The sequence below is a fragment of the Microplitis mediator genome, chromosome 7 (genome assembly GCF_029852145.1).
Source record: "Microplitis mediator isolate UGA2020A chromosome 7, iyMicMedi2.1, whole genome shotgun sequence".
Taxonomy (NCBI): Eukaryota; Metazoa; Arthropoda; class Insecta; order Hymenoptera; family Braconidae; genus Microplitis; species Microplitis mediator.
In genome coordinates this window covers 22,671,089-22,696,910 of record NC_079975.1, presented here as the reverse complement: position 1 = coordinate 22,696,910, position 25,822 = coordinate 22,671,089, and the positions used below count along the sequence as shown (strand labels likewise).

The 25,822-nt window shown below is 28.8% G+C and overlaps 2 protein-coding genes across 7 annotated transcripts in view; both read left to right on the top strand.

Annotated features, from left to right (window-relative positions):
- Positions 1-25,822, top strand: part of LOC130672172 (tachykinin-like peptides receptor 99D) — a 267,298-nt gene that overhangs the window by 220,392 nt on the left and 21,084 nt on the right. For all 6 annotated transcript variants that reach the window (XM_057476539.1, XM_057476535.1, XM_057476536.1 and 3 more), the window contains one exon: positions 24,520-24,738. In XM_057476539.1, coding sequence (XP_057332522.1) covers positions 24,520-24,738 — 219 coding nt within the window. The remainder of the gene's footprint in view (positions 1-24,519; positions 24,739-25,822) is intronic.
- On the top strand, positions 6,039-8,940 carry LOC130672171 (homeobox protein 2-like). Its single transcript, XM_057476533.1, has 2 exons — positions 6,039-6,131; positions 6,895-8,940. The coding sequence occupies exons 1-2, from the start codon at positions 6,096-6,098 to the stop codon at positions 8,671-8,673; spliced, it is 1,815 nt and encodes a 604-aa protein (XP_057332516.1). The 5' UTR covers positions 6,039-6,095; the 3' UTR covers positions 8,674-8,940.

Below are 25,822 nucleotides of genomic sequence, written 5' to 3'. Positions count from 1 at the left end.
TTTACTAACAGTATTGCAAATATATTTTTTCACTTAGATGAGATATAAAGAATTTTATTGTTGCCATTGTTTCTAAATAAAAGAAATTTGTGTCATAAAATTTTTTGGGAAATAAAAATAGTGAAAATTACGAAAATTAAGTTGAAGAGTTGTTGGACAATTACGATACTATGGGTTGCTTAATGAATCTTAAAATCATTTCTTACATTCTCACCTTCAACACTTTCCTGAAAATCTTGGCGACTACAGTGAAGAGCAAGGCGATCATGATTGATCTATAAATCTAGCTCTATAGAATTTATTTTATCACAATAACTGCAATTTTTTGCTATTTTCCGCAATTTTCAGTGTTTTTTTTTGCAATTTACTCAAATTTTGAAAGGTTTATGGTTGAATAAACTTCAGATTTGGATTTAGTGGACCAAAATACATAAAAATCATACTTGGTCTAGTTCCATAAATTTTTTTCTTACCAAAACTGCTAATTTTTGGCGATTTTTATGGTTTTTTGCAATTTATTTAAAATTTTGAGGGTGTATAGGCAAAACTGACTTCAGATTCGAATTCAGCGCGTCGAAATACATTAAGATAGGTAGGTCCGGTCAAAAGTAGGGGAGGGAGGGGTAAAAGGGGGTACTTAAGGAAATACCAAGTTTTCGAGGACTCAAATACGCTAAATCTTTTTTTTTTTAATGATATTCAAAGTAAATAGAAGAAATTTTCAGTTACCGTTGAAAAAAAAAATTTTTCATTTCTGCGGGCAAAGTGGGGTACCCCCTAAAAAAGGTAAAAAAAAAAAATTTCTGGATTTTAAACGAATTCGATTAAGTTGAATTTTTTTGTAAGTAATTTACATGAAGAAAAATTATATTTTACATGTTTGTTGGAGACAAAAGAAGAAAACAAATTTAAAATAGTTTTTATCATAAAACAAACGTCATTAATATTTTTCAACTGACAATTGATTTTTGAAAAAGTTTACCAAAAAAAATTCAAAGTAACGCTTAATTATATTTACAGAAGTGATTTTGGAATTTTTAAAAACCATTTAAAATATGAAATTTTTTTTTATAAAATTTTGGGGGTACCCCGTTTTGCGTACCCTACCCCCTTTTGCCCCCCCCCCCTTCCCCTATAGACCACTTGTTTTTTTTTGGTGGGCTGATGTTATTAGACGTCGGCTAATTTTTAGTTTCATAAATTTAATTGGAAAATATAATTATTATAACAATTATAGAGTAAAAAGATCACAATTTTTTTTATAATTTTAGAAAAAAATATTTTACGAAAATTTTTCACGGGGGTCCAATAACATTTTAACATATTTATCAAAATAATAATTATTATTGTGGGAATTAATAAAAAAATTATCATTAATTGATTAATTAGATATTTATAGAAATTGATCTTATTGATAGCAATAGATTGTTTTGGGGTTAAAATTAATTTGAATTCTAAAAATGCCCTCTGACACATCTAGTACTCAATTCCAGTCTTTCTCAAGACAACGCAATGGCTAAAATAATTTTTACTCCTAAATAAAATTAAATTGCGTGGAAAAAATGTGGTAATACATATCCTCTGTTGAGGAAAACATCTTAGATCGATAATAATAATAGTAATAATAAAAATAATACTAATACTTATCTTTTATCCACTCGGTACTGTTTGATAGCTCAGAGTCAGCAGTTTCACAGACTTCTCCCGCCTGCTATTTCTCAATTCGATCCCAACTTCTCTAGTTTAGTTCCAGCCTCGACTCTACGAGGCCATGAAAACACTCGGGAATGGTGACACACTCGTAATCTCATATAGAAAATGGATATGCCCCATTGAGACTACTCAGGCACATCACGTATTTTATTAAACACACCGACATGAATTTTTTTATCATCTTTTAATCTAAATTTTAATTCTAACTGCTGATTAAATTTTTTATAAATCGTACCCGCAATAACAATCAACGACAATTAATGCGGTTCGGTTACAGTCCATTATTATTATTTACACACAATAAATAAACTAACTAGAAAATAGGACAAATTAGATTAAGAGACGAAAAAAAAAATTTTAATAACAAAATTACTATTGGGACTATGAAAATTACATTGCTATGAATCAAATGTATGAATTTTCTAATGGAAAAATGGATTCCCTGACGTTTCATCCGCAGACGTTAAATCCGCGACGTTGTAAATCGGTAATGTGCTCTTTTATCAAAAGTTTTGTATGTGTATAGTGGAAATATAGTGGAAACCTAAACATGCAAACTTTCTCAATAAGACAATTTGTAGATAAATTGAGAAAAATATAGATAGTCCGAACTGGGAATCGAACCCAGACCATGTCGGTATCGCGCCAAGTGCTCTACCAGTTGAGCTATCCAGCGCTATACTATATTCCGTTCAATTTGATCTATAACTTATTGAGCCACACCGACCATCGTACGGTAATACACCATTTAAATATAGTGGAAACCTAAACATGTTAGTTACAATAGTATGCTTACACACTCACGCTTGCAATAGTACTGAAATAATTAAATGAGTAAATGAAGTAAATAAATTATTGTAAAGTCGCGGATTTAATATCCGCGGGCAAACATTCGATACCGAAAAAAAATGTGGAAAAATGTTGATCAAGTGGACTAAGCACAAAATTCCTACTTTGTGAGCTCGAACTTAGTGTCGACACATTTTCGAGCTACTCGTTGGATCTCGTCCGAATCTGTCGAAAACGCGATCTATGGAAATCGGGCCGAGACGGATAAATTTCCTTGTGCTTTTTTAACCCTAATCGGTTGAACATGGGTCTTTTGTGTCCAAATATTCTACTGTAAACAGCCTACAGCCTACATGGCAACAACTCTATCGCATAGTTACAAGTCCAAAGAAGACCTACGAATTTATTCAGATTTTTCCTTACGGAATAACAGTTAAATAAGCAGTGACCGCTAATGACCCATGTTCGACGTTTACGGGTGCTGAAAGCAATGACACCGGATTAGGGTTAAACTTCAATGTTCTAAGCGAGAAGTTCAAAATTCTTTTTCAATACTTTCGTATGCTAGTCTTTCTGAACGACTTATTTGACATCCCCAATAACTAAAAACATCCATTCGAGACCATACTTTTGGCCAGGATGGCCGTCTAAGAAATTCTACAGAAATTCTATAAAAAATCAGGGCTTACTGGCTTAAGCCAGAAATCTAAAATCTTTTTCCAATATCGGTTTTTAGATCTTACACGGAGACAAATGTTGGCTCGAAACCTAGCAATTTTTATTATGCTGTCGACCAACTTTGAAAGGGGAGGTGAAGTATCCAAAAAGTTATTATGCTCATATAAAAAATTATTATGCCGCATCACAATTATTATAATATATCAAAGTAATTGTTATTAAACCTTATCGATAAGTTTTTCGCGCGTACTAAGTATTGCAATACAGCATAATAATTTTTCGTATGAGCATAACAATTTTTTGGATGCTTCACTTTCTGTTTCAAATTTGGTAGACAGTATAATAAAAATTAGTCGGTTTCGAGCCTACATTTTTCTCCGTGTAGTAAAATCGTCAATGAATAATAATGACACTAATTAGTATTACATTTTCATTTGTGCCATTTACCTCATGTTCATTAAAAATAAACCAAAAGAAAGAGTATATTTAAACGAGTAACATGAATGGGAGAATTATTGATGAGATTTATAATTTTGTAACTTTATTATTAAATGTAAGAAATTGGAATGGAATATTTAGAGACTTATTGATGTAAAAAATGGGTATTGGTATTGGTATTGATATTGGGTGTAAGAAGATGAAATCAAACTGAATGTTGTATTGTTTAGAAGAGGGTTTTCGAGTATTTAACGGCCCGGTGGTTAGGGTTGCAGCTGATTTGAATAGAATTGATTTTAAAGGATATATCGGGACGGAACGGGAGCTTCTGCTGGAGATTCTAAGCCCAATCATCAATAATTCTGCTTTTAGCTGACCTGAGGCTTTATCTCTCAAGAAGCCTAGGGTGCTGTTTGTGTGATTGTCATGATTGCGGGTCAGTGGTCAATTGTGTTCAATATGCCCCTTCATGTTGATATTTTGTCCCTTCCTCTGATTTTTTAAAAATCAATTTTGATTTCCTAGAAATCTATTTTTCAATTGTAGTCTTTTTCGACAAATTTTTCTCTGCAATTTTTGAATAAATTCTCTGCAAATTTCAATTTCAAAATCCGAAATTCAAAAACAAATGACTCCCAACTTAGTAAAGAGAGAAATTTTTTAAACTTGTTCTCAAAATTTACATCAAACTTTTTGCTCCATTGTAAAGAAAAAATCTCTGGGTTTTTTTGAAAATCAACAAAAAATTTAGTCACGTTATTCGAGTAAATAATCGAAGCTTTGAAAATTTATATTCCAAAGTATTCCCGATACTAAGCTTTACTTCTGCTTGAAATTTTTCTTAGCCCTTCCGCTATAACTTAAAAAAAATCCGCCGAAATATTATAAGTGTTTTTCCGTGAAAAATTTTTTAAAAAATAAATTTCAAAAAAATCCCTGTCGTCAATTACTGAAGATCCAAATAATTCTCAAAAATCCATTTATTAAGATCCAATAGATTTGATTCGCAGCCCTCGTGCTTAAAATTTACTGCTTCTTCTTCCAATAAAAAAAAAGTTCTAAATATTACATTTAAAAAAAAAAATTTATAGTTACATTACAACATTAATTTTATCAAAATAATCAATATTTTTTGACTTATTATTATTATTAATATTAATATCCAATCTAAATAATAAATTCCATTTCAATACCACCGGCTTTCATATGCATGCTCTCAATACCAATAGTTCATATATATATAATCGTAAAACGTCTTTCAATACCCATAGCATCACGTGCCATAAAATGAGAATGCGCTGACAGAATTCATGATCTATAAAAAAATATTTTTATTTCATAATTCAAACCTACTTCTATTTTTGTCCATTAGATAAATTAACAATCATTTATTTCAATCTGCCAAATGAATATTTACTGCTTCTCATAAAGCAAAAAACAAACAAATTACTCATGTATAATCAAACCTCTTAGCTCCACTTTTTTTGTCTCGTAAAACGAGCAGTAAATTTTCCTGTAGCTTTCCCGCAGCTTCTTAACCAACTTTTTTCATTTTTCATTTTATTTTTGAATTTCTTGTCACCGTCCTAGTGCTTCAGAAGTTATCATACATACATATATATATAAGGTTTAATGCATAAGGTAGTCAGTTAATCAGAAGCCAAGCTCGTGACCAGAATAATGAACACGTGGACTACAGCCGCCCTTTTAATGTCTTAATCTTGCAAATGGGTTCGTGAAAATACCTTAGACTTAACATTTAAGAGCTTACTAACAGTCTAAAACACGTGGTTTATAAATATAAATTTATGTTAATGAACATTTTTTTTTTTATTCCGTCAATTTATTTATTCTCCAGATAATTATTTATAGTTTTGAATCAATTATTCTACTTTCGCTAGTGTCGAAAAAAAAATCTAAAATACTCCTGACTCTGCGGGCCAACCCCAAAACTTACCACTGTTTTTGGAAAACTCGGAAACGTTATTATAGGTGAACTTTTGAGCTCTTCAAGCTCAAAAAACGATTGGAAAAAATAACTCGTAAATTACTCGACCGATCGACTTCGAAATCTAATCAGTTCTATCCGGAAATAGTCAGAATAGTTTCCTAGGATCTCGAAACGTCAAGTTCTGATGAAAACTCGATTTTCGAAAATCGGACTGAAACCAATAACTTGCCTTTTTTTGAAAATTTATAATTTTCATAGCGGGAAGTTTAAAATAATAAAGGATTTGAACTATAATTGAATTATAATTTTTAAATTCAGTAATTTGTTTTAAATAAACGGTGAATTAAAAATAAAATTGTCAATTACTGTCGTTAATGTACCAAGAATTTTTTTATTGTCCATTAAAGTGTAATGGGCATGATAATAACATCAATAACAAGTTTTAAATTATTTCAATGAAATACAGGCAGTCGTTTACTGACGAACTGATACGATAGAAAATATTTTTGTAGAAAAAAAAAATAAAATGAATTTCGTGGGTGTTTTGTTGTTTAATATAATGGTAAGTTATGTTATTATTTTCATGAAAATATTTATTACAAAAGGTTGAAGCAAAATGAGCTTTGGAATTGAATTATAAATTTTTTTAATTAATGATATTTTTATATTAATAATTTTTCATTGTGATAAAAAAAATTTTTTGCAGTCCATCTTGCCCCTTTTTAATTAATCATTAATCACGTAAATATTATGAATTTCATCTTTTCGTCTCTAGAATTTTTAGTAAAAAATTTTATTTTTTTTAACCAAAAATAATTTTCAATTTTCATTTTAATTTTCCAAATAATTTAAATCAATCAGTAATTTTTGACATTTAAATTAAAATTTTAAACGTCAAACTGCCAAACGTAATTGAGTTTCATAACAACAAATTATTATTATTAAATTTTTTTTTTTTTTTTTTTATTGAAATAAATAAATAAACGATGGCTCAAATTATCGAAAACATTTATCATAAAGTTTAGTAGATAAAAAAAGCATTGAGATACCGGTGGTTAGAAATATCTTATCCTTTGGCACGAATGCATTCTAGAAAATCGTATTTTTCACGCTCGACGTTTTCAATATATATGAAAGTCTATAAGTAAAAGCAAGAAGTCCCACAAAATGAAAAAACTAAAATAAAATAGAACAGGAATAAGCATAAGACATTCCAAAGCTCGCATCAGCTGCACTTCCTCGATAGCATTTGGCATCGATTTAAAAACCCAACATAAATTTAATTTTTTATATTCCATATAATATATTTTTATTTTGCATATCAGCTTCAAAAATCGTTGGGAGTAATCGCTTCATCTGTCATCGAGCAAACTAAAAAATCCGACATACTGATCCCCGATTATCGCAATCATCTGCCGCAGCCTGATAATAAAAAATCTTCAAACGAGATTGACAAGAACGGAATTGAGGCGATCAAGTCTTTCAACATGAATGGCAGTAATCTCCGTAAAATACCATCTCATTCATCCCTATTACAATTCTATCCACATTCGAGGTTTCGGTCTGTAGTACATAGTAGTGGGCGTCATCATCCAGATGCCATAACCTCCATCGACGACGTTCCAGCTCCAGCAATTCAACAATTCGGGAATTCCAATAATTTTGACGTAAAAAGTGATAAACTCAACCTCAAATCTATAAAAAGTAATGAGAAAGTCACTCCAAGTCCATCTTCCAGCAATTTCGGACCCTCGGGCATTTTGACGGGAAATTCAAATTTTTCATTCGGGAATTCTAATGATTTTGACGTAAAAAAAAATAAACTTAACTTCCAATCCATCAAAAGTAATGAAAAAGTCACTCCAAGTCCATCTTCCAGCAATTTCGGGTCCTCGGGCATTTTGGCGGGAAATTCAAATTTTTCATTTGGGAATCCCAAGAATTTTACTGTAAAAAGTGATAAACTTAACAGCAAATCTATCAAAAGTAATGAAAAAGTCACTCCGAGTCCATCTTCCAGCAATTCTGGGCCCTCGGGAATTTTGGCGGGAAATTCAAATTTTTTATTCGGGAATCCCAATAATTTTGACGTAAGAAATGATCAACTTAACCTCAAATCTATCAAAAGTAATGAGAAAGTCACTCCAAGTCCATCTGCCAGCGATTTGAGGCCCTCAGATCTTTTAGCGGGAAATTCAAATTTTTTAAATAATTATTTATCTCAAAATCGTTTTGTCAGTAATAATAATGATAATTTAATATCATTAAATGACAAAAATGTAAATTTGTCATTTATAAAATCATTATTAACGAATAAAGTAATATATAAACTTTTAGAATTCATTTTGAGTATTATCGACGTAATCATGTTATCGCCATTTCATGTGACGTATAAAAAAATCCAACCTCAATCTTTAGGATTAAATGATGAAGTAAAGCCTACGGAAAGTAGTTTTGTACAGAGGGTTGAAATAAATCCTGAAATGGAAGTTGTAGATAAAACACAAAATAAATTAAAGCAAAATAGTTGGAAACATGATAAAGCTTGTAACAAATCTGTAAAACTACGCAACTCTGAAAAGGTTAAAACAAAGTTTAATGTCAAAAACTCATCAACGGTAAATGCACACAAAACATTGTTAGTTGACTATTTAAATATGAATAGTTTGTCTAAGATAAGACAAGTAAACTCTCAACGTAGTAGACTTGACAGTTGTAAAGGCAGTTCAAGACAAGTTTGTTCTTCGACAACTTCACTTCTTCAATCTTCACAACTAGAGCACAAAGAACGCGATAATATTGATAATCAATATCTGCATAAAAAAATTTTTATAAATAAAGATGTGGGGACTAAGTCACACAAGTGCAAGTCGAAGACAAACAAAGTTGACCTCAAAAAATCGTTACCTGTTGAATTTGAACCAACTCGACTTGTTGATAATCATAAGCGGGTTTTCGGGAACTTTTATTCTAATAAAAAAAATATAAATTATAATAAAAAGGAAGAATTTAAATTTTTAAAAAAGAATTCAGCGGGTGATGGTATGAATGCTAATGGAATACGAAATTTGAAATTAAAATCAATGAAAGTAATTATATATTAATGCAATGGACAATAAAAGTGAGGTTATAAATGGCGGGAATTTATATAGTAATTATAATTATGATGGAATGAGAAGTCGAGTGAATTTTATTAGTATAGTAAATAGAGCAACAACTCCACGTAGTGGGACAATTAGAGATAAAAAAAATCTTTTGGCAGTTCGCTGATAAAAAAGGCTATTGATTTGGGTTTACGAGGCAGTAGTTTATTTTATCGTTTTGATGATACGGGTGATAGAGAAGTTTTATAATTAAATATTTTTTTTTCGGTGGGAAAAAAAATTTATAGAAAATTCAATACCATTAAATTGATTATTGTATGTGATAAAATGTTAATATTGTTGAAAATAAATAAATAAAATTATAGAAAAAATATTAAACAATTGTTATTTTTTTATCCGGAGGTATGCGTTAAATATTTGAAAATATTCAATAATCGTTTTCGTTTGATTCGAAGTGTTGATTTTTAAATTATTATTATTTCGCGGGTAAAAATATTCGACCGAAAATACACCGAAAAGTCTAAATTTGGCCGAAATTACGCCGAAATTTTGTCATTCTCAATAAACAGCCCGAAAATCGGCTGGGAAATTGAAAGCCTATTTTCTGCCATAGATAATTTTTTGAAATAAAGTTCCCTAATTAAAAATTCTGATCGAAACCGCTGAACTCCGATTGAAATCTTATAGACTTTCAATCTGAGTTTTTAATCAGGGTTATGGAACTTGAAAAAATTTCAACCAAATCAATATAGAATTTGGAAAATTTTCAAGTTTTCAGGTATTTTTAAGCCGTTAGCTGAATTTCGGCTATTTGTCGGCCTTGTCCTGGTGGAAATTTTCCAGAATTTTCTCTGAAAAACTCAGTTCTAAAGTTCTAAAAACTTTTCCAGAGTTTTTCAGAGACAAGTCCGAAAAATTTCCACCAGGGTGCGTTCACTTTTTTGGCTTGAAACTTTTTTCCTTGGGTTTTTTTATCATTAATCGAGATATTTTTTTATTTTCCACGAAATATCGATCATGAAAAAATGAACTAATTTCTTAGTTTCGAATACCGATTATTTCTTCGGGAAATATTAATTTTAAACCCGCAGATTGATTAATCGATTATTAATCTTTTACAAAATATCGAATATTGCAATCCAATAATTAAAATTAAAAATAGAATAATAATTAATCTTTATAATCTAATTTCAATTATTAAAATAATAAATTAATAACAATAATAATTTACACCACAATAAATATAAAATTTCATATTGAAACAAATTGAAAATACTTATACTAAACAAAGTTTGTAGCTTTATAACGACTTACTAATGACTTGTATCACTTAACAGAAGTTTTAAACTTTCAAAAGCATTTCGCATTCTAAATTGTCTCGTATAATTGATTTCGAGTTCTCTCGTCCTCGTACTTGTCCCGGATACTCGAGAAATATAATAGTACAATTTGTTTAAAATTAAAAAACAATTATAAACGTACTTTTAATAATAATTATGACCATTATAAAATAATAATTAGTATGTATTAGGATAGTTTACCCAGTTGAATTAATAGGATTATTCAAAATCACGTATGATAGGTATTTAAATATTAACGCTGTAGTTTACTGAGGGTAATAAAATTCAAGTTATGATGCACGATAAAGCCTTTTGAATGCTAACTCGATCGTAAATGCCTGTTATGAGGCAAACATCTCTCCTCGCATGTCTCTTTATCTTTTAAAGCCCTTTTAAATTTATTCTCTACATAAATTCGAATAACAGATATATCATTTTAAATTTACTTCAAATGTCATAAATAATAAATTTTTATATTTTATTTACTTATACTCACAGAAAAAATTCTGCTCTTCACTATGCAAAAACAGTAGTAATTTCAGATAAATTATTAACCGGGTAAAAATATTTGGCCGAAATTAAGCGACAATATGGAATTTTATTTGAAGAGGCCTAAATTTTGTCAAAATCGTGGAATTTTCTTGGAAAAGCTCGAAAATTGACCGAAAATACGGTTACGCGACCGGAGATCCGAAGAGAATAGATCCGCGACAATTGATCCTTGCTACGATTGATCCGCCGATAAAATATACTCACACAGATATAAATGTGAAAAATTACGTCCTTTTTTCACTAATTTTGTGTGCGTGTAACATAGAAAATATACTCACACACAAATTTTTATGTACCTGAAGATCGGAACGTTTTTCGCGCAACGAAAATGAAAAATTTGTATAATTTACTGCTTAAGGGGTAGTTGGGGGTTGCCTGCAATTTTCCGCTAAGATACTAGCGCATGTACGAAACATTTCGATACGCTAGATCCAGTAGATTTCTTACTTTTCATTTTGTTTTTTGATTTTCGTTTTAATTTTTCATGTTAATATGTGTGTGAGTATATTTTATCGGCGGATCAATCGTCGCAAGGATCAATTGTCGCGGATCAATAGTCTTCAGATCTCCGGTCGTGACACCGAAAATACTCCGAAATTTTATGATTCTTTATAAACAGGCCGAAAAGGCGATATCTGGCCGAAATTACGCCGAAACCGTATAATTTTAATGGAAAAGCCGAAAGTACACTGAAATTTTGGTAATCTTGATAAACAGACCGAAAATTGGCTCATAATTTTGAGTCGGTTGATTTTCGGCCTTTTTTCGGTCATAGTATTTATTTTTCAGATAAAATTATAGAACTTAGAAAATTTTTTCAGTTTTCGGGCATTTTTCGATCGCAAAAAAATTTTATTATGTTTTTGTCTCGAAATTTTTCTCTTTGAGGTGAAATTAAAATTTTTTTGTAGAAACTATCAGAAAACGATAGAATGCTCCCGATAAATTAAAAAAAAAATTATTTTTGATTGGGATCCGATAGAAAATTTTTTTAATTCCTAGATTTCACTCTTGTCCTTGATGTCATTGAAATAAAAGTTCAGTTTTTTTTTCATTTAATCTCTAAAATGCCCCACTATACTCCGAATATTTTGTATCATTCGAAATTGCGAGTATACTTAAATTTTATAAAATTGGCACTAAAAAAATTTTTTTAACGAAATTTCAAAAGTATCCATTTTCACCCTGGGTATCCCGCCGCGTCTCGGCCTCCGTGATTTAAAATGAATATGTAATTATGAAAAAATTAAATAAAATTAATCTTTCGGTGTATAAAAACATCAGATACAAAAATATTAATCTACCCAGTAGGTATACACTGTTACATTTAATCTTATATAAAATTTCCAAGAATAAAAGCAGGAGATTTATTAAAACGTCAGTCTTCATTAATCACATTAAAGAATAATAAACTTGGTCTGTATATTAAAAAAAACGTAATACTACCAAAATTAGTTATTTATTATTTTGAATTAACATAAAATTAAATTTTATTATTAACTTTTAAAATATTTACCTATTTGCGGGAAATTTAAATTTAAAATTTTTACGTCAAATAAAATATAGATTTTTAAATAAAATTTTAATTAGACATTACAAAGTCTTAAAATGGGATTTTAATTCAGTTGGGCATATTCAAATAAATCAACTTCCGGTATTCAACTATCGTTTGTTATTTATTTTAAATTATAAACAAGTTTTGCTTAATTAATTAAAATAAATAGATTTTCAAATCGATATCTATATAATAAAATTTTGTATTTTTTAAAATTTTTTAAAATTCGGATATTTTTAATTCACTTTAAATGCTAATGAAATATTATCAATGAGTTATTAAAATTATTAATTAATTAAATAATCACGTGAATTTAACTGCTTACTATTTATTTATAAAAAAGTTAAATATAAATATAATTTAAGTAAATACAGTTCAGTGCAGACAAACTTTTTTGTAAATATATATGAAGCTCGTCAATATTTGAACGTAGTCAATATTTTATTCAAATATCTTCCGTTATGTGATTCCTACTTATTCAATTTATGTATAACATTTTTTTTAAATTATGCGCCGGCTGAAAATATCGCGGAAGTGGAATTAAAAATTTTCTTTATTTATAAATTTATAAAGAAACATTTAAATAAATTTGTCATTAAATACTACAACTCAAACATACTTTAACACAACACATTTAAATAATTACTTTTTTTTTTTTAATATCTCATTAATCATAAAGAGCGAAATGGGCCCTTTGAAAATTTCTCAAAAATAAAAATTCAAATGGCGCGAAATTTTTTTTGAACCCTTTTTATAGGGTAGGGTGTGGGAAAATGGGCACTTTAAGAAAAACGGGCTTATATATAATATAAATGTAAGCCCATTTTGCCCCCAGGGGCTCATTTCGCCCCACTTTCGTAGAAAATTTACTTATTTACGTTTTAAATTCATACGTAAAATATGCATCTGATAAAAGAAATTTTTTTTGAGCTCATGAAGACCCACATAAATTTTTTTTAATGTCCCGACGATATCCACACGCATCAATTATTTTGTGCGTAAAAAGTTGAAGTATTGAGAAAAAATAATAAAAAATTCAAACTCTAATCCGCGTTTTTTGTAAAGGGTCCGTTTTGCCCATGTTTGCCTCATAAAAAATCCCTGGGTGTAAAATATTGGATGACAAGTATATTTTAAAAATTCACTATTTTAATACATATATCACAGATTCAAGAGAGTAAGAGAGTTGAAGAGATGCTTTCAGCTGTCGCACAAATCATGTTTTTTTTCACCTTCTTCATCTCATACTTTTTCCGTCTCATAAATCGAGAGCAAGCTTTTCTTATATATTATACTCCTACTTCACTCTCTCTTTACTTTTTACATACATACGGAAAAATGAAAAAAAAAAAATAGGGAATCCTTATACTTGTAGCATCAGCTCCTTTACTATTCAGATCTAATATTATAAATATTCTCAAAGTAAAAAAAAATATTACAATAATATAAAGAGATATTTTTTTACCAATCACTTGGGAAATATGTTGACGTCATAATCAAATCGACAAGTTTTCTGCAAAAGATTTGTGTTATAAATCACATCATATTTCTCCATCTTTATGTTATTAAAAAATATATAGTATATTTTATATTTTTTATTACAATACCGAATTCATTGATCGTTTTTTCGGCAATTTTTTTTTTCAAATTTCGTTGCATTTAATCACTAAAAAAATCATTGCAGAGAATGACCTTACGATCAATTGCAATTTTGTTTATTTTATTAAGAGAATAAATAAGTATAAAATTCTAAAGTTAACAAATTATAAGATTGCAAAATATAATAAATAAATTTAAATTATTATAATAAATAAATTTTAACTATTGTAATAAATAAAATATTGTACATGTGGGAATATGTGTGGGTGCGCACGCACATAGGCCCGCATCAGGACGTGCCCTTACCGCTTTCTCAGGGTAAAAATCATAGGGAAAGGGAAAGGACCCAAGAAAACTACATTCTTATTGGATAATAAGACCCGGTAAAAACACATAAAAAGGGCCGTAAAAACCAAAAATAGTTAGTCTAAGATAGTCTAGGACAGAGTTCCATTGAGGCAGTAAAGTACAAATCACAGTGTCTTCACACAAGTTTACACTGTATAATAATATAGTGTAAACTAAATATAATAATATATGCATTTAAGCTGCATTTAGTAATATTCTACATACTCAAATATATAACAACACAATGAAGAAGTATGAATTGGTAAATTATAAGTATAAGCAATTCTGTTTAAAACATCATTATAATTCATTCATTCAAAATTTTAGAGATTATTATTTAGATTTATATAATAATATTTTACCTCCTATAATTTCAACATTCAAATATTATAAGATTGACGAAAAAGTCGTTGAAATTAAAAAAATTAATAATAAAATGTATGGAACTATTAGAAAAGTTGATATAAGGTTGTATGATACAAATCAAACTAATTGCTTCGATGAAGATTTAGATGTAGAAATAATGTTTGAATATGATGAACATAACGAATTATTACCTGTTCATTTACAACGAGTTATGTAGGGTACAGAAAAAAATAGTCAAAATTTTAATTTGTAAAATAAAATTGTACATTTCAATTTTAAAGTATTCTTTTATATATTTTATTAAAATTGACTTTTGTATTTTTTAAAAAGTATTGCTTGATTTATATATATTAATGTTTTGATGTAATATAGGATAAACTATAATATAATCCAACAATGTAATTGTCAGCTTGTCAAATGACAGAGTTGTACTGATGCCGAAATTGTTTTAACTTTGGAATTTAACAGTTCTGAGATATATATCTTGCCAGGGACACAACACAGCGGCTGGGCGCGATCTCGTGGCGAGCATTGAACTAGTCCCGCCACTGCTACCTGGTACCGGTGACTTTTCTCTCCATACATATGTTTTCTCCCAAGAAATTTTTCTCTTGGTTTAAGCAATTTTATTTAGATATTAACTCGTGTTTTGAATATTTTAATTTTTTTATGATTATTTACCTTAAACGCAAAATTATCATAAATTACACATATACACGCTTGACGAAGGAAAAGTTTCTAATTCACACCGCCTAAATTTAATACGATACTTAGTGTAATTTTCACACCACAATTTTTACGGACATTTACACTACATCGAAGCGCTTTCACGCTTGAGGTGTGCAATAATTACAATTCATATAAATTTTTTTTCAGTCAGATTTTGAAACTTCTGACATTTAAATTTTCAATAAAAAAACGGATTTATTAATCATAAATTTGAAATTTATTTGAATGTAAAATATAATTTTAATTATTATTCAAATATTTTGTTTTCTTTTACTAGAGTAATTTAAATACAATAAAAAAATTTTTATTCTCCTACGTGAATTCTGCGGTATTATTGGCAATTTCTCTAGGCTAAATCATAAAAAACTGAAACTACAGACGTGACATGAAATGAAATGGCGAAAGAACAAAGTCTATCAAAGTCGAAACTCATAGAGAATGAAAACAAAGTAAAAACTTTAAACATTTATGTATACTTTAGCTCCCATATCTATATTTATAAACTTTCTGATTCATCGATTAACTATTTTTCAGACTGAGAAATATGATAACTTTGTGCACTTTCCTTTGGTTTTTTTAAATTTCGTACATCCATAAATATCACTTTCCCTGGGGTGCGTGAACACGTGTACAGTATTTATTCTCTCGAGTACTGGAGTACTCACACGCGATAGCAAATATATATATACATATACATTTTCCAATAATATATCAAACAGCACTATAGCGAAACATATTTTTATTTATATTTCAGAAGCTTTTTACGTATTTTTCCCCGTGTCCTTTTTCCCTATTTATTTATTATTTTTGTTATTTAATATAAAAATAATTTATGCTCATTCTTATCATTAATTTTTTTTCTGACAATAAATTTAAAATTGCAACTTGTATTTTAAAGAGTGAGAAAAATTTCCATGTTTTTGAACTCAAATATCCCAACGGTGTAAATTTAAACAGTTTATTATTTGCTGACTACTATGTCATATATATAGGGAAGAGCAAAACGTGACCGTTAAGGAAATGATGGACTTTTATGCATTCGAACGCAGTCAAGTCGCGTTATGAAACCACCTATAGGGCTGTAGGGGAATATAATTCTAAGAATTCCTGTACTCCCACTTCTGTTCAGTAGTCGATTCTACTTCCTCTACTTTACAAGTGCGTTAGTGCGTACGTGATTATTTTCATAGTCGCGTTATGAGTCCACCTGATTATAAGTCCACGGAGAAAAATGTTGGCTCGAAACCTACAAATTTTTATTATGCTGTCGACCAAACTTGAAACAGGAAGTGAAGCATCCAAAAAATTATTATGCTCATACGAAAAATTATTATGCTGTATCACAATACTTACTACGCGCGAGAAACTTATCGATAAGCTTTAATAACAATCACTTTGATACATTACAATAGTTCTGATGCGGCATAATAATTTTGTAGAAGAGCATAATAAATTTTTGGATGCTTAACTTCCTGTTTCAAGTTTCGTCGACAGTATAATAAAAATTTGTAGATTTCGAGCCAACATTTTTCTCCGTGCCCGTACTTAATTTCGTATTTAATTTATAATTAATTATTTCTACGATTATTATGGTAATGATATTTATTAAAAGTTGTATTTTGTATTTTAATTAAAAAATAAACGTATAATTAAAAAGAATCAACATTTAGTTCACCTCAGCAATGTTCCGGTCTCATATCGAGAGACTGAAAGGAATTTTTTTTTTAGTTCATACAGAGAATGTCTTCATGAGAAATATGAGTCGACGGACCCATAACGAGCGGTCTCATTACGCGACTCGACTGTAAGATAAATTTTCTTTTTTTGACTTCCATTTGAAGTAATTAAACCAAATTCTCAATTGCTATAGAAAAAAACTTTTACCAAATATTTAGGGCGGTTCATTTTGCCCACCCGGTCCTGTTTTACCCGCCCTTTTTCTATGTATACACAAGAGTCACAAATATTTGTCTAAACTTATGAATTTTATCGGTTTCACCTCAAAATATTTTAAATACTATTGAAATAAAATGACTAAAATTTAAGCGACCATTAAATTTTCAGAGCGCGTAAATTTTTTTAAATTTGAAAACAGAAATAGCCGCTGATTTACATTTTTATCACTAATTATTTTAATAATCGAATTATGTCAGACCGTCATTAACATATTTTGCCCGAAAATAAAAATTTTTTTCCGCGTTGAAGCTAAAGGGTTTTGGGTGACTGATTAAGTTTGAAAACCAGGAGAATAGAAAATATAATTATCATATATTTATACAATGGAAGGTAATTTAAAATTATATATGCATTGAAATGTATATAATTAAAAACTTAACATAAAATAAAATATATAAATATTTATCAAGTCTTTTACAAGAATTCGACGGCAATAAAATTGCAAATGTTAAGAAAAGAGTCAGTCAGCATAAAAAAAAATAAAATGAAAGATAAATGCGATTCTTTTTTCTTATACAATTCTTCTGTGAATTCATAAAACTTTAAACAATTCGAGCGAAAAACTATCAACTTTTTTTTTTATTTAATTTCTAGGTTGTTTTTTAATGTTCAATTTACTGATAAAAAATTTATCGATCAAGTAAATAAAATTTTAAATGTCACTTGATACCACAAGGAATTAAGTTTTAATTAAAATTTACAGAAGGCAGAATTTTATCAATCGATTTGTTGAGAAAAGAAAAAAAAAAGCCTTGATATTTTTTTTTAGTAAAAAAAATTTTGTGTAAATTTACTTTTTATCCGAGTTGAAATTTCTTTTATTTTACCTCCGGTTGTACCTCGAAAGCTTTGATAGAAATTCAGATACCTATACACCGGCGTTTGGTATAATATAAGTAAGACTCTTGTTGAGAACCTAAAATCCTTTGGAATTCTGTAGAATAATCGTGAATGAGATTGTAGCTAAATCAGCAGCTTAGACGCTGAAAAAAATTTCCAGTATCCTCTTGTATTACTTTTGTCTAAAAAAGAAAATGTTCAATCGACTTTACGCTGAAAAATTTATGGTAACAATTACAATATATTATGGGAATGGTTCCCATATTGTATGGTAACAGGTTTTTTTAGAATATCGATTACAGGAATGACGGCCTCACAAATTATGGTAACCATTCCTATCGATATGGGTTTCATTTCTATGCGATATCGGAGTAGTTCCTATAAAATTATGGTAATATTTCCCATGACATTATGGTAATCGTTCCTATATTACTGAGTTAACCGTTACCATTTTAGATAGAAAAGGGAGGGGAGAGAAATCCCGTGTAAAAAAAATCCGTTCTAAAAAGAATCCAAAAGAGTTCCGCAAGTGGAACTTCTAGAAATGATACAGATTAGAACTTCGAATGGAACTTTTTTGGAACGTTAGTAATTTTGATGGTAAAAAAAAGTTTTTATGAGCAAATTTAGAGTCAAAAAAGGATGTTCTTGGAACTTTTTTGGAATTTTTTTTTAGTTCTATAAAAAATTCAAAAGTAGTGATTTTTGAACTATTTTGGCATGTTTCTAGAACGTCTTTGGTCTACAAAAGATGCAAAAGTAGTGATTTTGGAATGTTTTGGAATGCCTTTTTTAGTCCATAAAAAATGTCAAAAGTGGTGATTCTGGAACTTTTTTGAAATAACCATATAAAATTTCAAAAAAGTTCTAAAAACGTCCTTTTTTTACTCTAAATTTGCTCACAAAAACTTTTTTTTTACCATCAAAACTACTAACGTTCCAAAAAGGTTCCATTCGAGGTTCTAATCTGTCACATGTTTAGAAATTCCACATGCGGAACTTTTTTGGAATCTTTTTGGAACAAATTTTTTTTACACGGGTACGTCGAATGAGATTTTTGAGATTCGAATGCGGACAAAATTATTCCTTTATGTTTTGAGTATTTTGAGGCTCTAATCCAGATTATGTTATTCCAGTTTAGTCCTCAAAGTGGTAAAATTGGTCGTAACTACTACTCTGAAGACTGCCAGTCGAAAGTTACACAACGTACAGTGTTCAATTTTGGACCGTGTAAATTAAACGTTCACACCACCAATGGTGTAAACTTATTATGTACCTGAAGATCAGAACGTTCTTCGCCGAACGAAAATAAAAAAAGAAAATAAAAAGTCAAAAATCTACTGAACCTAGATTTTTGAAATTTTTCGCATAGGTGCTATTATATCAGAGGAAAATTGTAGCCACCCCCAATTACCCCTCAGTCACCTCTAAGCAGTAAAATTACATAAATTTTTTTCATTTTCGTTGCGCGACGAACGTTCCGATCTTCAGGTACATAACTTATTGTTTATAGAGGATCTACAAATTTTTTCAATGCGAAAATTAACATAACATTATATTTAGTGATTATTATTAATATTAATTGTATTAGTGATTTTTGAAAATGATAATCATAATCAGTAACTAAATAGTTGATCAAAAAATTTAATTAATCAATTTTGTTGCGGTTCGATAATAACATTTGACGAGAGCTCGTTCGATTGAACTCATACTTTAATTAACGTAGTTTCGCATCCTCGATATACTTATACTCAAATTAATAAGCTATTATATTAAGCATTGAATATTTTAAATAAAATATTTTTAACTTCCCGCTATGAAAATTGAAAATCTAAAAAATAAGGACATTATTGGTTTCGTTCCGATTTTTGAAAACTGAGTCTCAAACTTTTTCTTGACTTTTTGAGATCTTAAGAAAATATTATGACTAATTTCAAAATAATGTCCGAGTTTATGAGTGTGTGTATATGCGCACATACGTTTCGAGTTATTCCCAAAATAAAATTTTTGAAAATGTATTTTTCTGGGATAACTTTTATCATATTCTGTACATCGGTTTCAAAGCTTATCAGCTGTCAAATTTTTTAAATTTGCATTGAATGCCGCCGATAGAGATATCGCTATCAAAGAAATCTAAAAAAACGGTTGACTCTGTGGGCCAGAATCTTAAAATGTCAAGATCTATTCAAAACTCAGTTTTCGTAAATCGAACCGAAACCAATAACTTCTGTCTTTTTTTTGAAAATTTCCAATTTTATTCGCGGGAAATTAAAAATTTCAAATAACGTCAAAAATGAACTGACCTGCTGGTCAATCGTTTTCAAAATTTTTTTTCTATTTATTCAGAGATTCAATTTTCTAAAACAAAACCAAAATTTCACGCGATAATTAGAACAAATTTATATAACATTAGTACAGAATGAAAATTTGATAATAATTAAATGATTTTTTTTTCTATTAAATTCAAAAAATTTCATAACTATTAATTGTAAAATTTTAATTGTACTCTCCTTTTTTTATGCGAAAGTTATCAAGTGTCATAACTGGTAAAATTTATGAAAATCACGTTTCAATGAAATTCATTTCCTCAACTTTGCTATTATAATCAGAAAAAAAAATGATAATAATACTAGTGCTAAAAAAGAAAAAATAATCATGAAAGTCAGTACTTACCAAAAGACCTTGCGGAGGGCTTTTAAGCTCTTGCTATACAGAAATAAGAGAAGAGATCTCCAAGTCTACGTGTTCAATCCATCGGGGATTTTCTTTCTCGTAAAATAAAAAAAATAAAAATGGATAAAAAATACATAAACAGAAGTCTGCATTTACTTATACAATATATGTGTTTATATATATATATATATAGACACATATATGTATATTTTAGCCTACTTTTTTATTTTTCCTTATTTCAGTGCCTAAAAGTAAATATCCTGCAAAGTTTACGAATTTACTTTTCAATATTTTCTATATCCATCAGTACTTTAATATCAAAGTATATATCTATATATTTTTATTAAAAAAAAAAATTTTATCTAAATGCATGTCTTTACAATGCCACAGTTCAGTTAATTCTAATAACTGAATAGTAAAAATATTTTAAATTTTAAATCTTTGACTCGATTGATTTTCATTTTAATAAGAAAATTCAAACCGTCCAATTCGTCTATAGTAATTTCATGATAGTCTGGAAAATTTTTTTTGCTCTACAAAAAATCCCCACCACAATGTGGGGTAATTTGGGCCGATAAAAATTTTTAACAAAAGTTTTTGAATTTAAAACATTTCAAATTTTTATCATCACTCATTTCATAATTAAATGAATTATTGAATAATTGATATTAATTTTAGTATCAAGGATATAAAAAGTTTGAACTGAAATAAAAAAATATAAAAGATTGATTGATTAACTTTTGCAAACTCAAAGTTTGCAGTGATAGCATCTCTTAACTTTCTTATCAATCATTTGACACTAGAGTTCCGCAGAAAAAAAAATCTATAGTACGTACTCACATGAAAACACTCGATCTTCAATTTGACTCAGTAAAAAAAAAAAAAAAAAAATTATTATATATTTAATTTATTCCACAATTTAAAAAATTTTTAATTTCAACCAGGAGATATTTATTCTCATATATAAAATATTTAATATTTTTATTAAATCAAATATATATCATACTACATACTGTAGTTACATTTAAACTGTACTGCATCAGACAGTTATTTAAAAAATTCCATACCATAAAATTTTTTATTCAAAAATGCAAACAAGAATACTGGGTAAAAATATCTCGCATTCAGTTTTCGAGAAATAAAAGTAAAGTAAACATACATGTGAATTTATAAACAAATATGTACACAAAAAATAAAAATCAACAGTTCGAGATTTCAATTTAATAGGAATTATTTTTTTGCTAAAAAAAAAAAATAATTAATTACTGAAAGATTTAATTGAATATGTAGAACAAAATAATTTGAACGAGCTCAAAGTATTCTTTTATAATTATTTGATCAAAGTGTACACGTGCGCTTGTCATATTTTAATAAATAAAGTTTAATGATTGGTAACTCAATAACGTTTATTAAACTTGGACCTCATTAAATTTTGTCTAACTTATAGTGTGTCGGTCATATGTGCACGTTTTTAGTTTTTAACAAATGTTAATTACTGTAAATTTTTTTATTTCTCACTCATCGAAAAAAGAATTTAATATGCATTAAAAATATTAAATTGAATATCGGGTAAAATATTTTTTATATTTAATAGTTTCATCGAAAAAAAAAAAAATTGAAAAAATCAATTTTCTTGGAAAAAAAAAAAATTTTGAAAAAAATTTTTTTTTTTAATTTTTTTCAAGAATTACTGTTTTTGATAAATGAAATGAAGCTTGTCGCTAAAAAAAACTTTTTGACATTGAAGAAATGATTGAAAACCATAAAATCGCTAATTATGCCATTTTTGGCTAAATCGTTAAATCTAAAGCTTCGGGACACTAAGAAAGAAAAATCGCAGCGCTTTGAAATTTTCAGGGTTTTTTCAGGACACTTTGAGGTTGAAAAAAAACGATGATATTGTTTGTTTATCCGTTATATCCAAAGTTATGGCAAGATTTCCGTGTTCCTGAAGATCGGAACGTTTTTCGCGCAACGAAAAAAATATAAAATGGGAAAGTAAAAAATCTACTGGATGACTAGATTTCTGAAATGTTTCGCATTTAGATGCTGGTACATCAGCTGAAAATTTTAGGCCAACCCGACCTCCGAAACTACTCCTTAATTACTCGAATTACATGAATTTTTTTCATTATCGTTGCGCGAGAAACATTCCGATCTTCAGATACATAGATTTCCGAATATCCTTAAATATGCGAATTTTGACTTGTTTTTTAATAAACATTATCGCTTCAAAAATAATTTTTCTATCAAAAACCACTAATTTCGTCTTATAGAGAATGTTTTTCAGTTTTCAAAACCCTACTTCCATTCTTCGTACTACTAATACGTCCGGAATTATTGATTATCAAAGCCAAAATGGACTTTTTTGCTTTGATCAATGATAACTCGGCGCCAAATCGTCGTAGAGACTTTTTTAGGCCGCCAAATTAAAGGGCATAAAACTTCCTAGAAGAATCATAAGGTCGGATTATCCAAAAAAATTTATTGAAGCCCATAGACTTGTTGGAAGACGAGCAAAAATTTTGAAAATTTTTTTTTCGTCGGTTTTCTTAAGATTACTTCGGAATCGTGCATGATAAAAAAAATTGAGGTCCAGATCTGAAATCTAGAAACTTGAGGCTACAATTTGCTTTTTTTTTTTTTCTACGACTATTTTACACCGCGTTACAGCATGTCGAAAATCACCCAAAAATTTCGAATTTTTTTTCTATCCCTTAATTTTTGTGACCAGTGTATATAAATAATATATTGAAGTTATACGGAAATATATGAAATCATATAAGAGAAAACATATATAGAAATATAATAAAATCGGCCAAAATCTATATATAGTTCTATATAAGATTTCATGTATTGTCACATATATATTTATGTCTGTAACATATATTTTTTAATATATGTTTACCATATATATTTTCATGCGGGCCGTAGAATTTTATCGGAAGAAGCCGAAAGTCGCCCGAAAACACACCAAAATTGTGTTATTTTTAATAAACAGCCCGAAAATCGGCTGATAAATTGAGTCAGTCTATTTTTCCCCCATAATTTTTTTTTAAAATAAAATAGAGCTTAAAAAATTTTCAAATTTCCAGCCAATTTTAGGCCACCTTCAGCCGAAAATTGGCCTTGTGTTTACCTGGGTTTTCTCGCAGCCACTATTCGGCCAAGAAAAATTTCTACTATTTTTCCACTTGAAATTTTTCCACCCCATAAAAAACATCAATAATTCGTAACATAATAATAGAAATTAAAAGCGCTGGTTAATTCATATCGCACTCGATTGATTTAGAGCTGAAATAAAATAAAAAATTACAATTTGTGGTTTAAAAAATTGAATTGCATTTTAAATATCACAACAATTATTTTTTGCTTGAATTGAGATTACTGACGCCCTCGTAAAAATTCAGCTTTTGTAGTAAAGCATTCGAAGTGAACAAAAAAAAATCCAAAACCGGAAACACATACGCTTTTTATCATTTCCATGATTGAAAAGATAAAGAGAAAAAAAGTAAAAAAATACCTCAACAGGCGAAATAGTCCGCATGATTGTGAACGAACAGCACAAAGGAATATCGATTTTCAGTTAATACTTTATTACAAACGTTAACGTTAACATTAACAATAACAATTATTTTTCTTCCCCTTTAATTAAAAGTTTAAATTTAACTTCTTTTGTAAATTTTTTCTATTAATAGCCGAATTTTTTTCATTTCCATTAGATATCTTTCTTGAGATGTTGCTTTTTATTACTTAAAAAATATAGTAACCATCGTATTTTTAAGTGGGTCAGATAGATACAGTAGATATGTGATGTGAAATTTACTTTGGATATTAAATTGAGTATTACTTGCATATATATTTATATATATTTTTTCTTATTTACAGATATAAGGCAATTATGAATCCACTGCGTCAGAGGATGAGTCGACGTAAAACGTTATGTATAGCCATAGTAATATGGATATTCTCAGTAATACTTTCGATACCGAATTTGATATTCTATAATATATATACCGTCACTTTTCAAAATGGTATGGTGAGGATAGTTTGCTATGGTGATTGGCCAAATAAAGATGATAACGAATTCAGTTATGATGAATACATGTAAGTTATTTATTTATTTATTTATATAAATATATAAACTCTATATGGGCTACGAAAAAAATATAAACGAAATTTGTCTTTGGGAAAAATATTTAAGTTGAATATCAATAGATTCCTAGAGAAAATATGCTGAACAAATCGCTTAAAAAAAAGGAAAATTCTATTTTATGTGTATGATATTCTGTCGGAATGTTTCGTCCGGAGATCGATAGTGACTGAGTCGAATATATGCATTATCATGATACCAGGATCGCAATTTAAAGTTTCAGTGTCTGTATGGGCAATTGAAACAAGCTAATTTCAGCCCAATGCGGATAAATATTAGCGTATGCGTAAATCGCGAATACCTTCAGTCAGAGGACAGAAACAAATAATATTTCTGTCCGCTGCGTGGAAAAAATAATAGTGGAAAAATTACAGTTTTAAATATCAGCAAAGTCCCTCTACTGTGGAACTGTAAAAATTAGACTATTTCTGAGACGCAGCAATTATTTAGCAATTATTACAGTTTCATATAAGATTTTTTTCAGTCCTTGATAGCGTTTCAATCATAATAAAGTTTCATGAAACTCAAAATACATTAGAAACTGGAAAATTTGGTTTCTATGATTGTAATTACTTTATTACAAGAAGTAGCCTCGATTATTACAGTGCAAACGATAATACTTTCAGTTTTTTCAACGTGGGCCCTGTTTTTGCACTGAAAACTGTAATTTTTCCACTGCTCTCTTTTCCGTGTGAAAGCCAACTCCACTCTTTATTTCAGCTCTGATACTCGTCATTTGTTTATTAGTAATTTCGGATCACTAATTTCATTTATGTAATTGACAGTTATGACTTTGTGATTAAGTTTTATAAAAATTAGTGTGAATGACAAACAATATTTATTTTTTCTGCTTAAAGTAGTACTGTCGGTTTTAGAATTACCGTTCAGAATTTAATGAAATTCGACATATTAGCAGATAATGATAAGAAAAAGATCCAATTAAATTTTTGAAGAGCTTCAGAGAAAAAATAAATTCGATGAAACCTGTGATTTCTCATGTACCTCAATGTTAAATCTATGAAAATAAAAATTTTACTG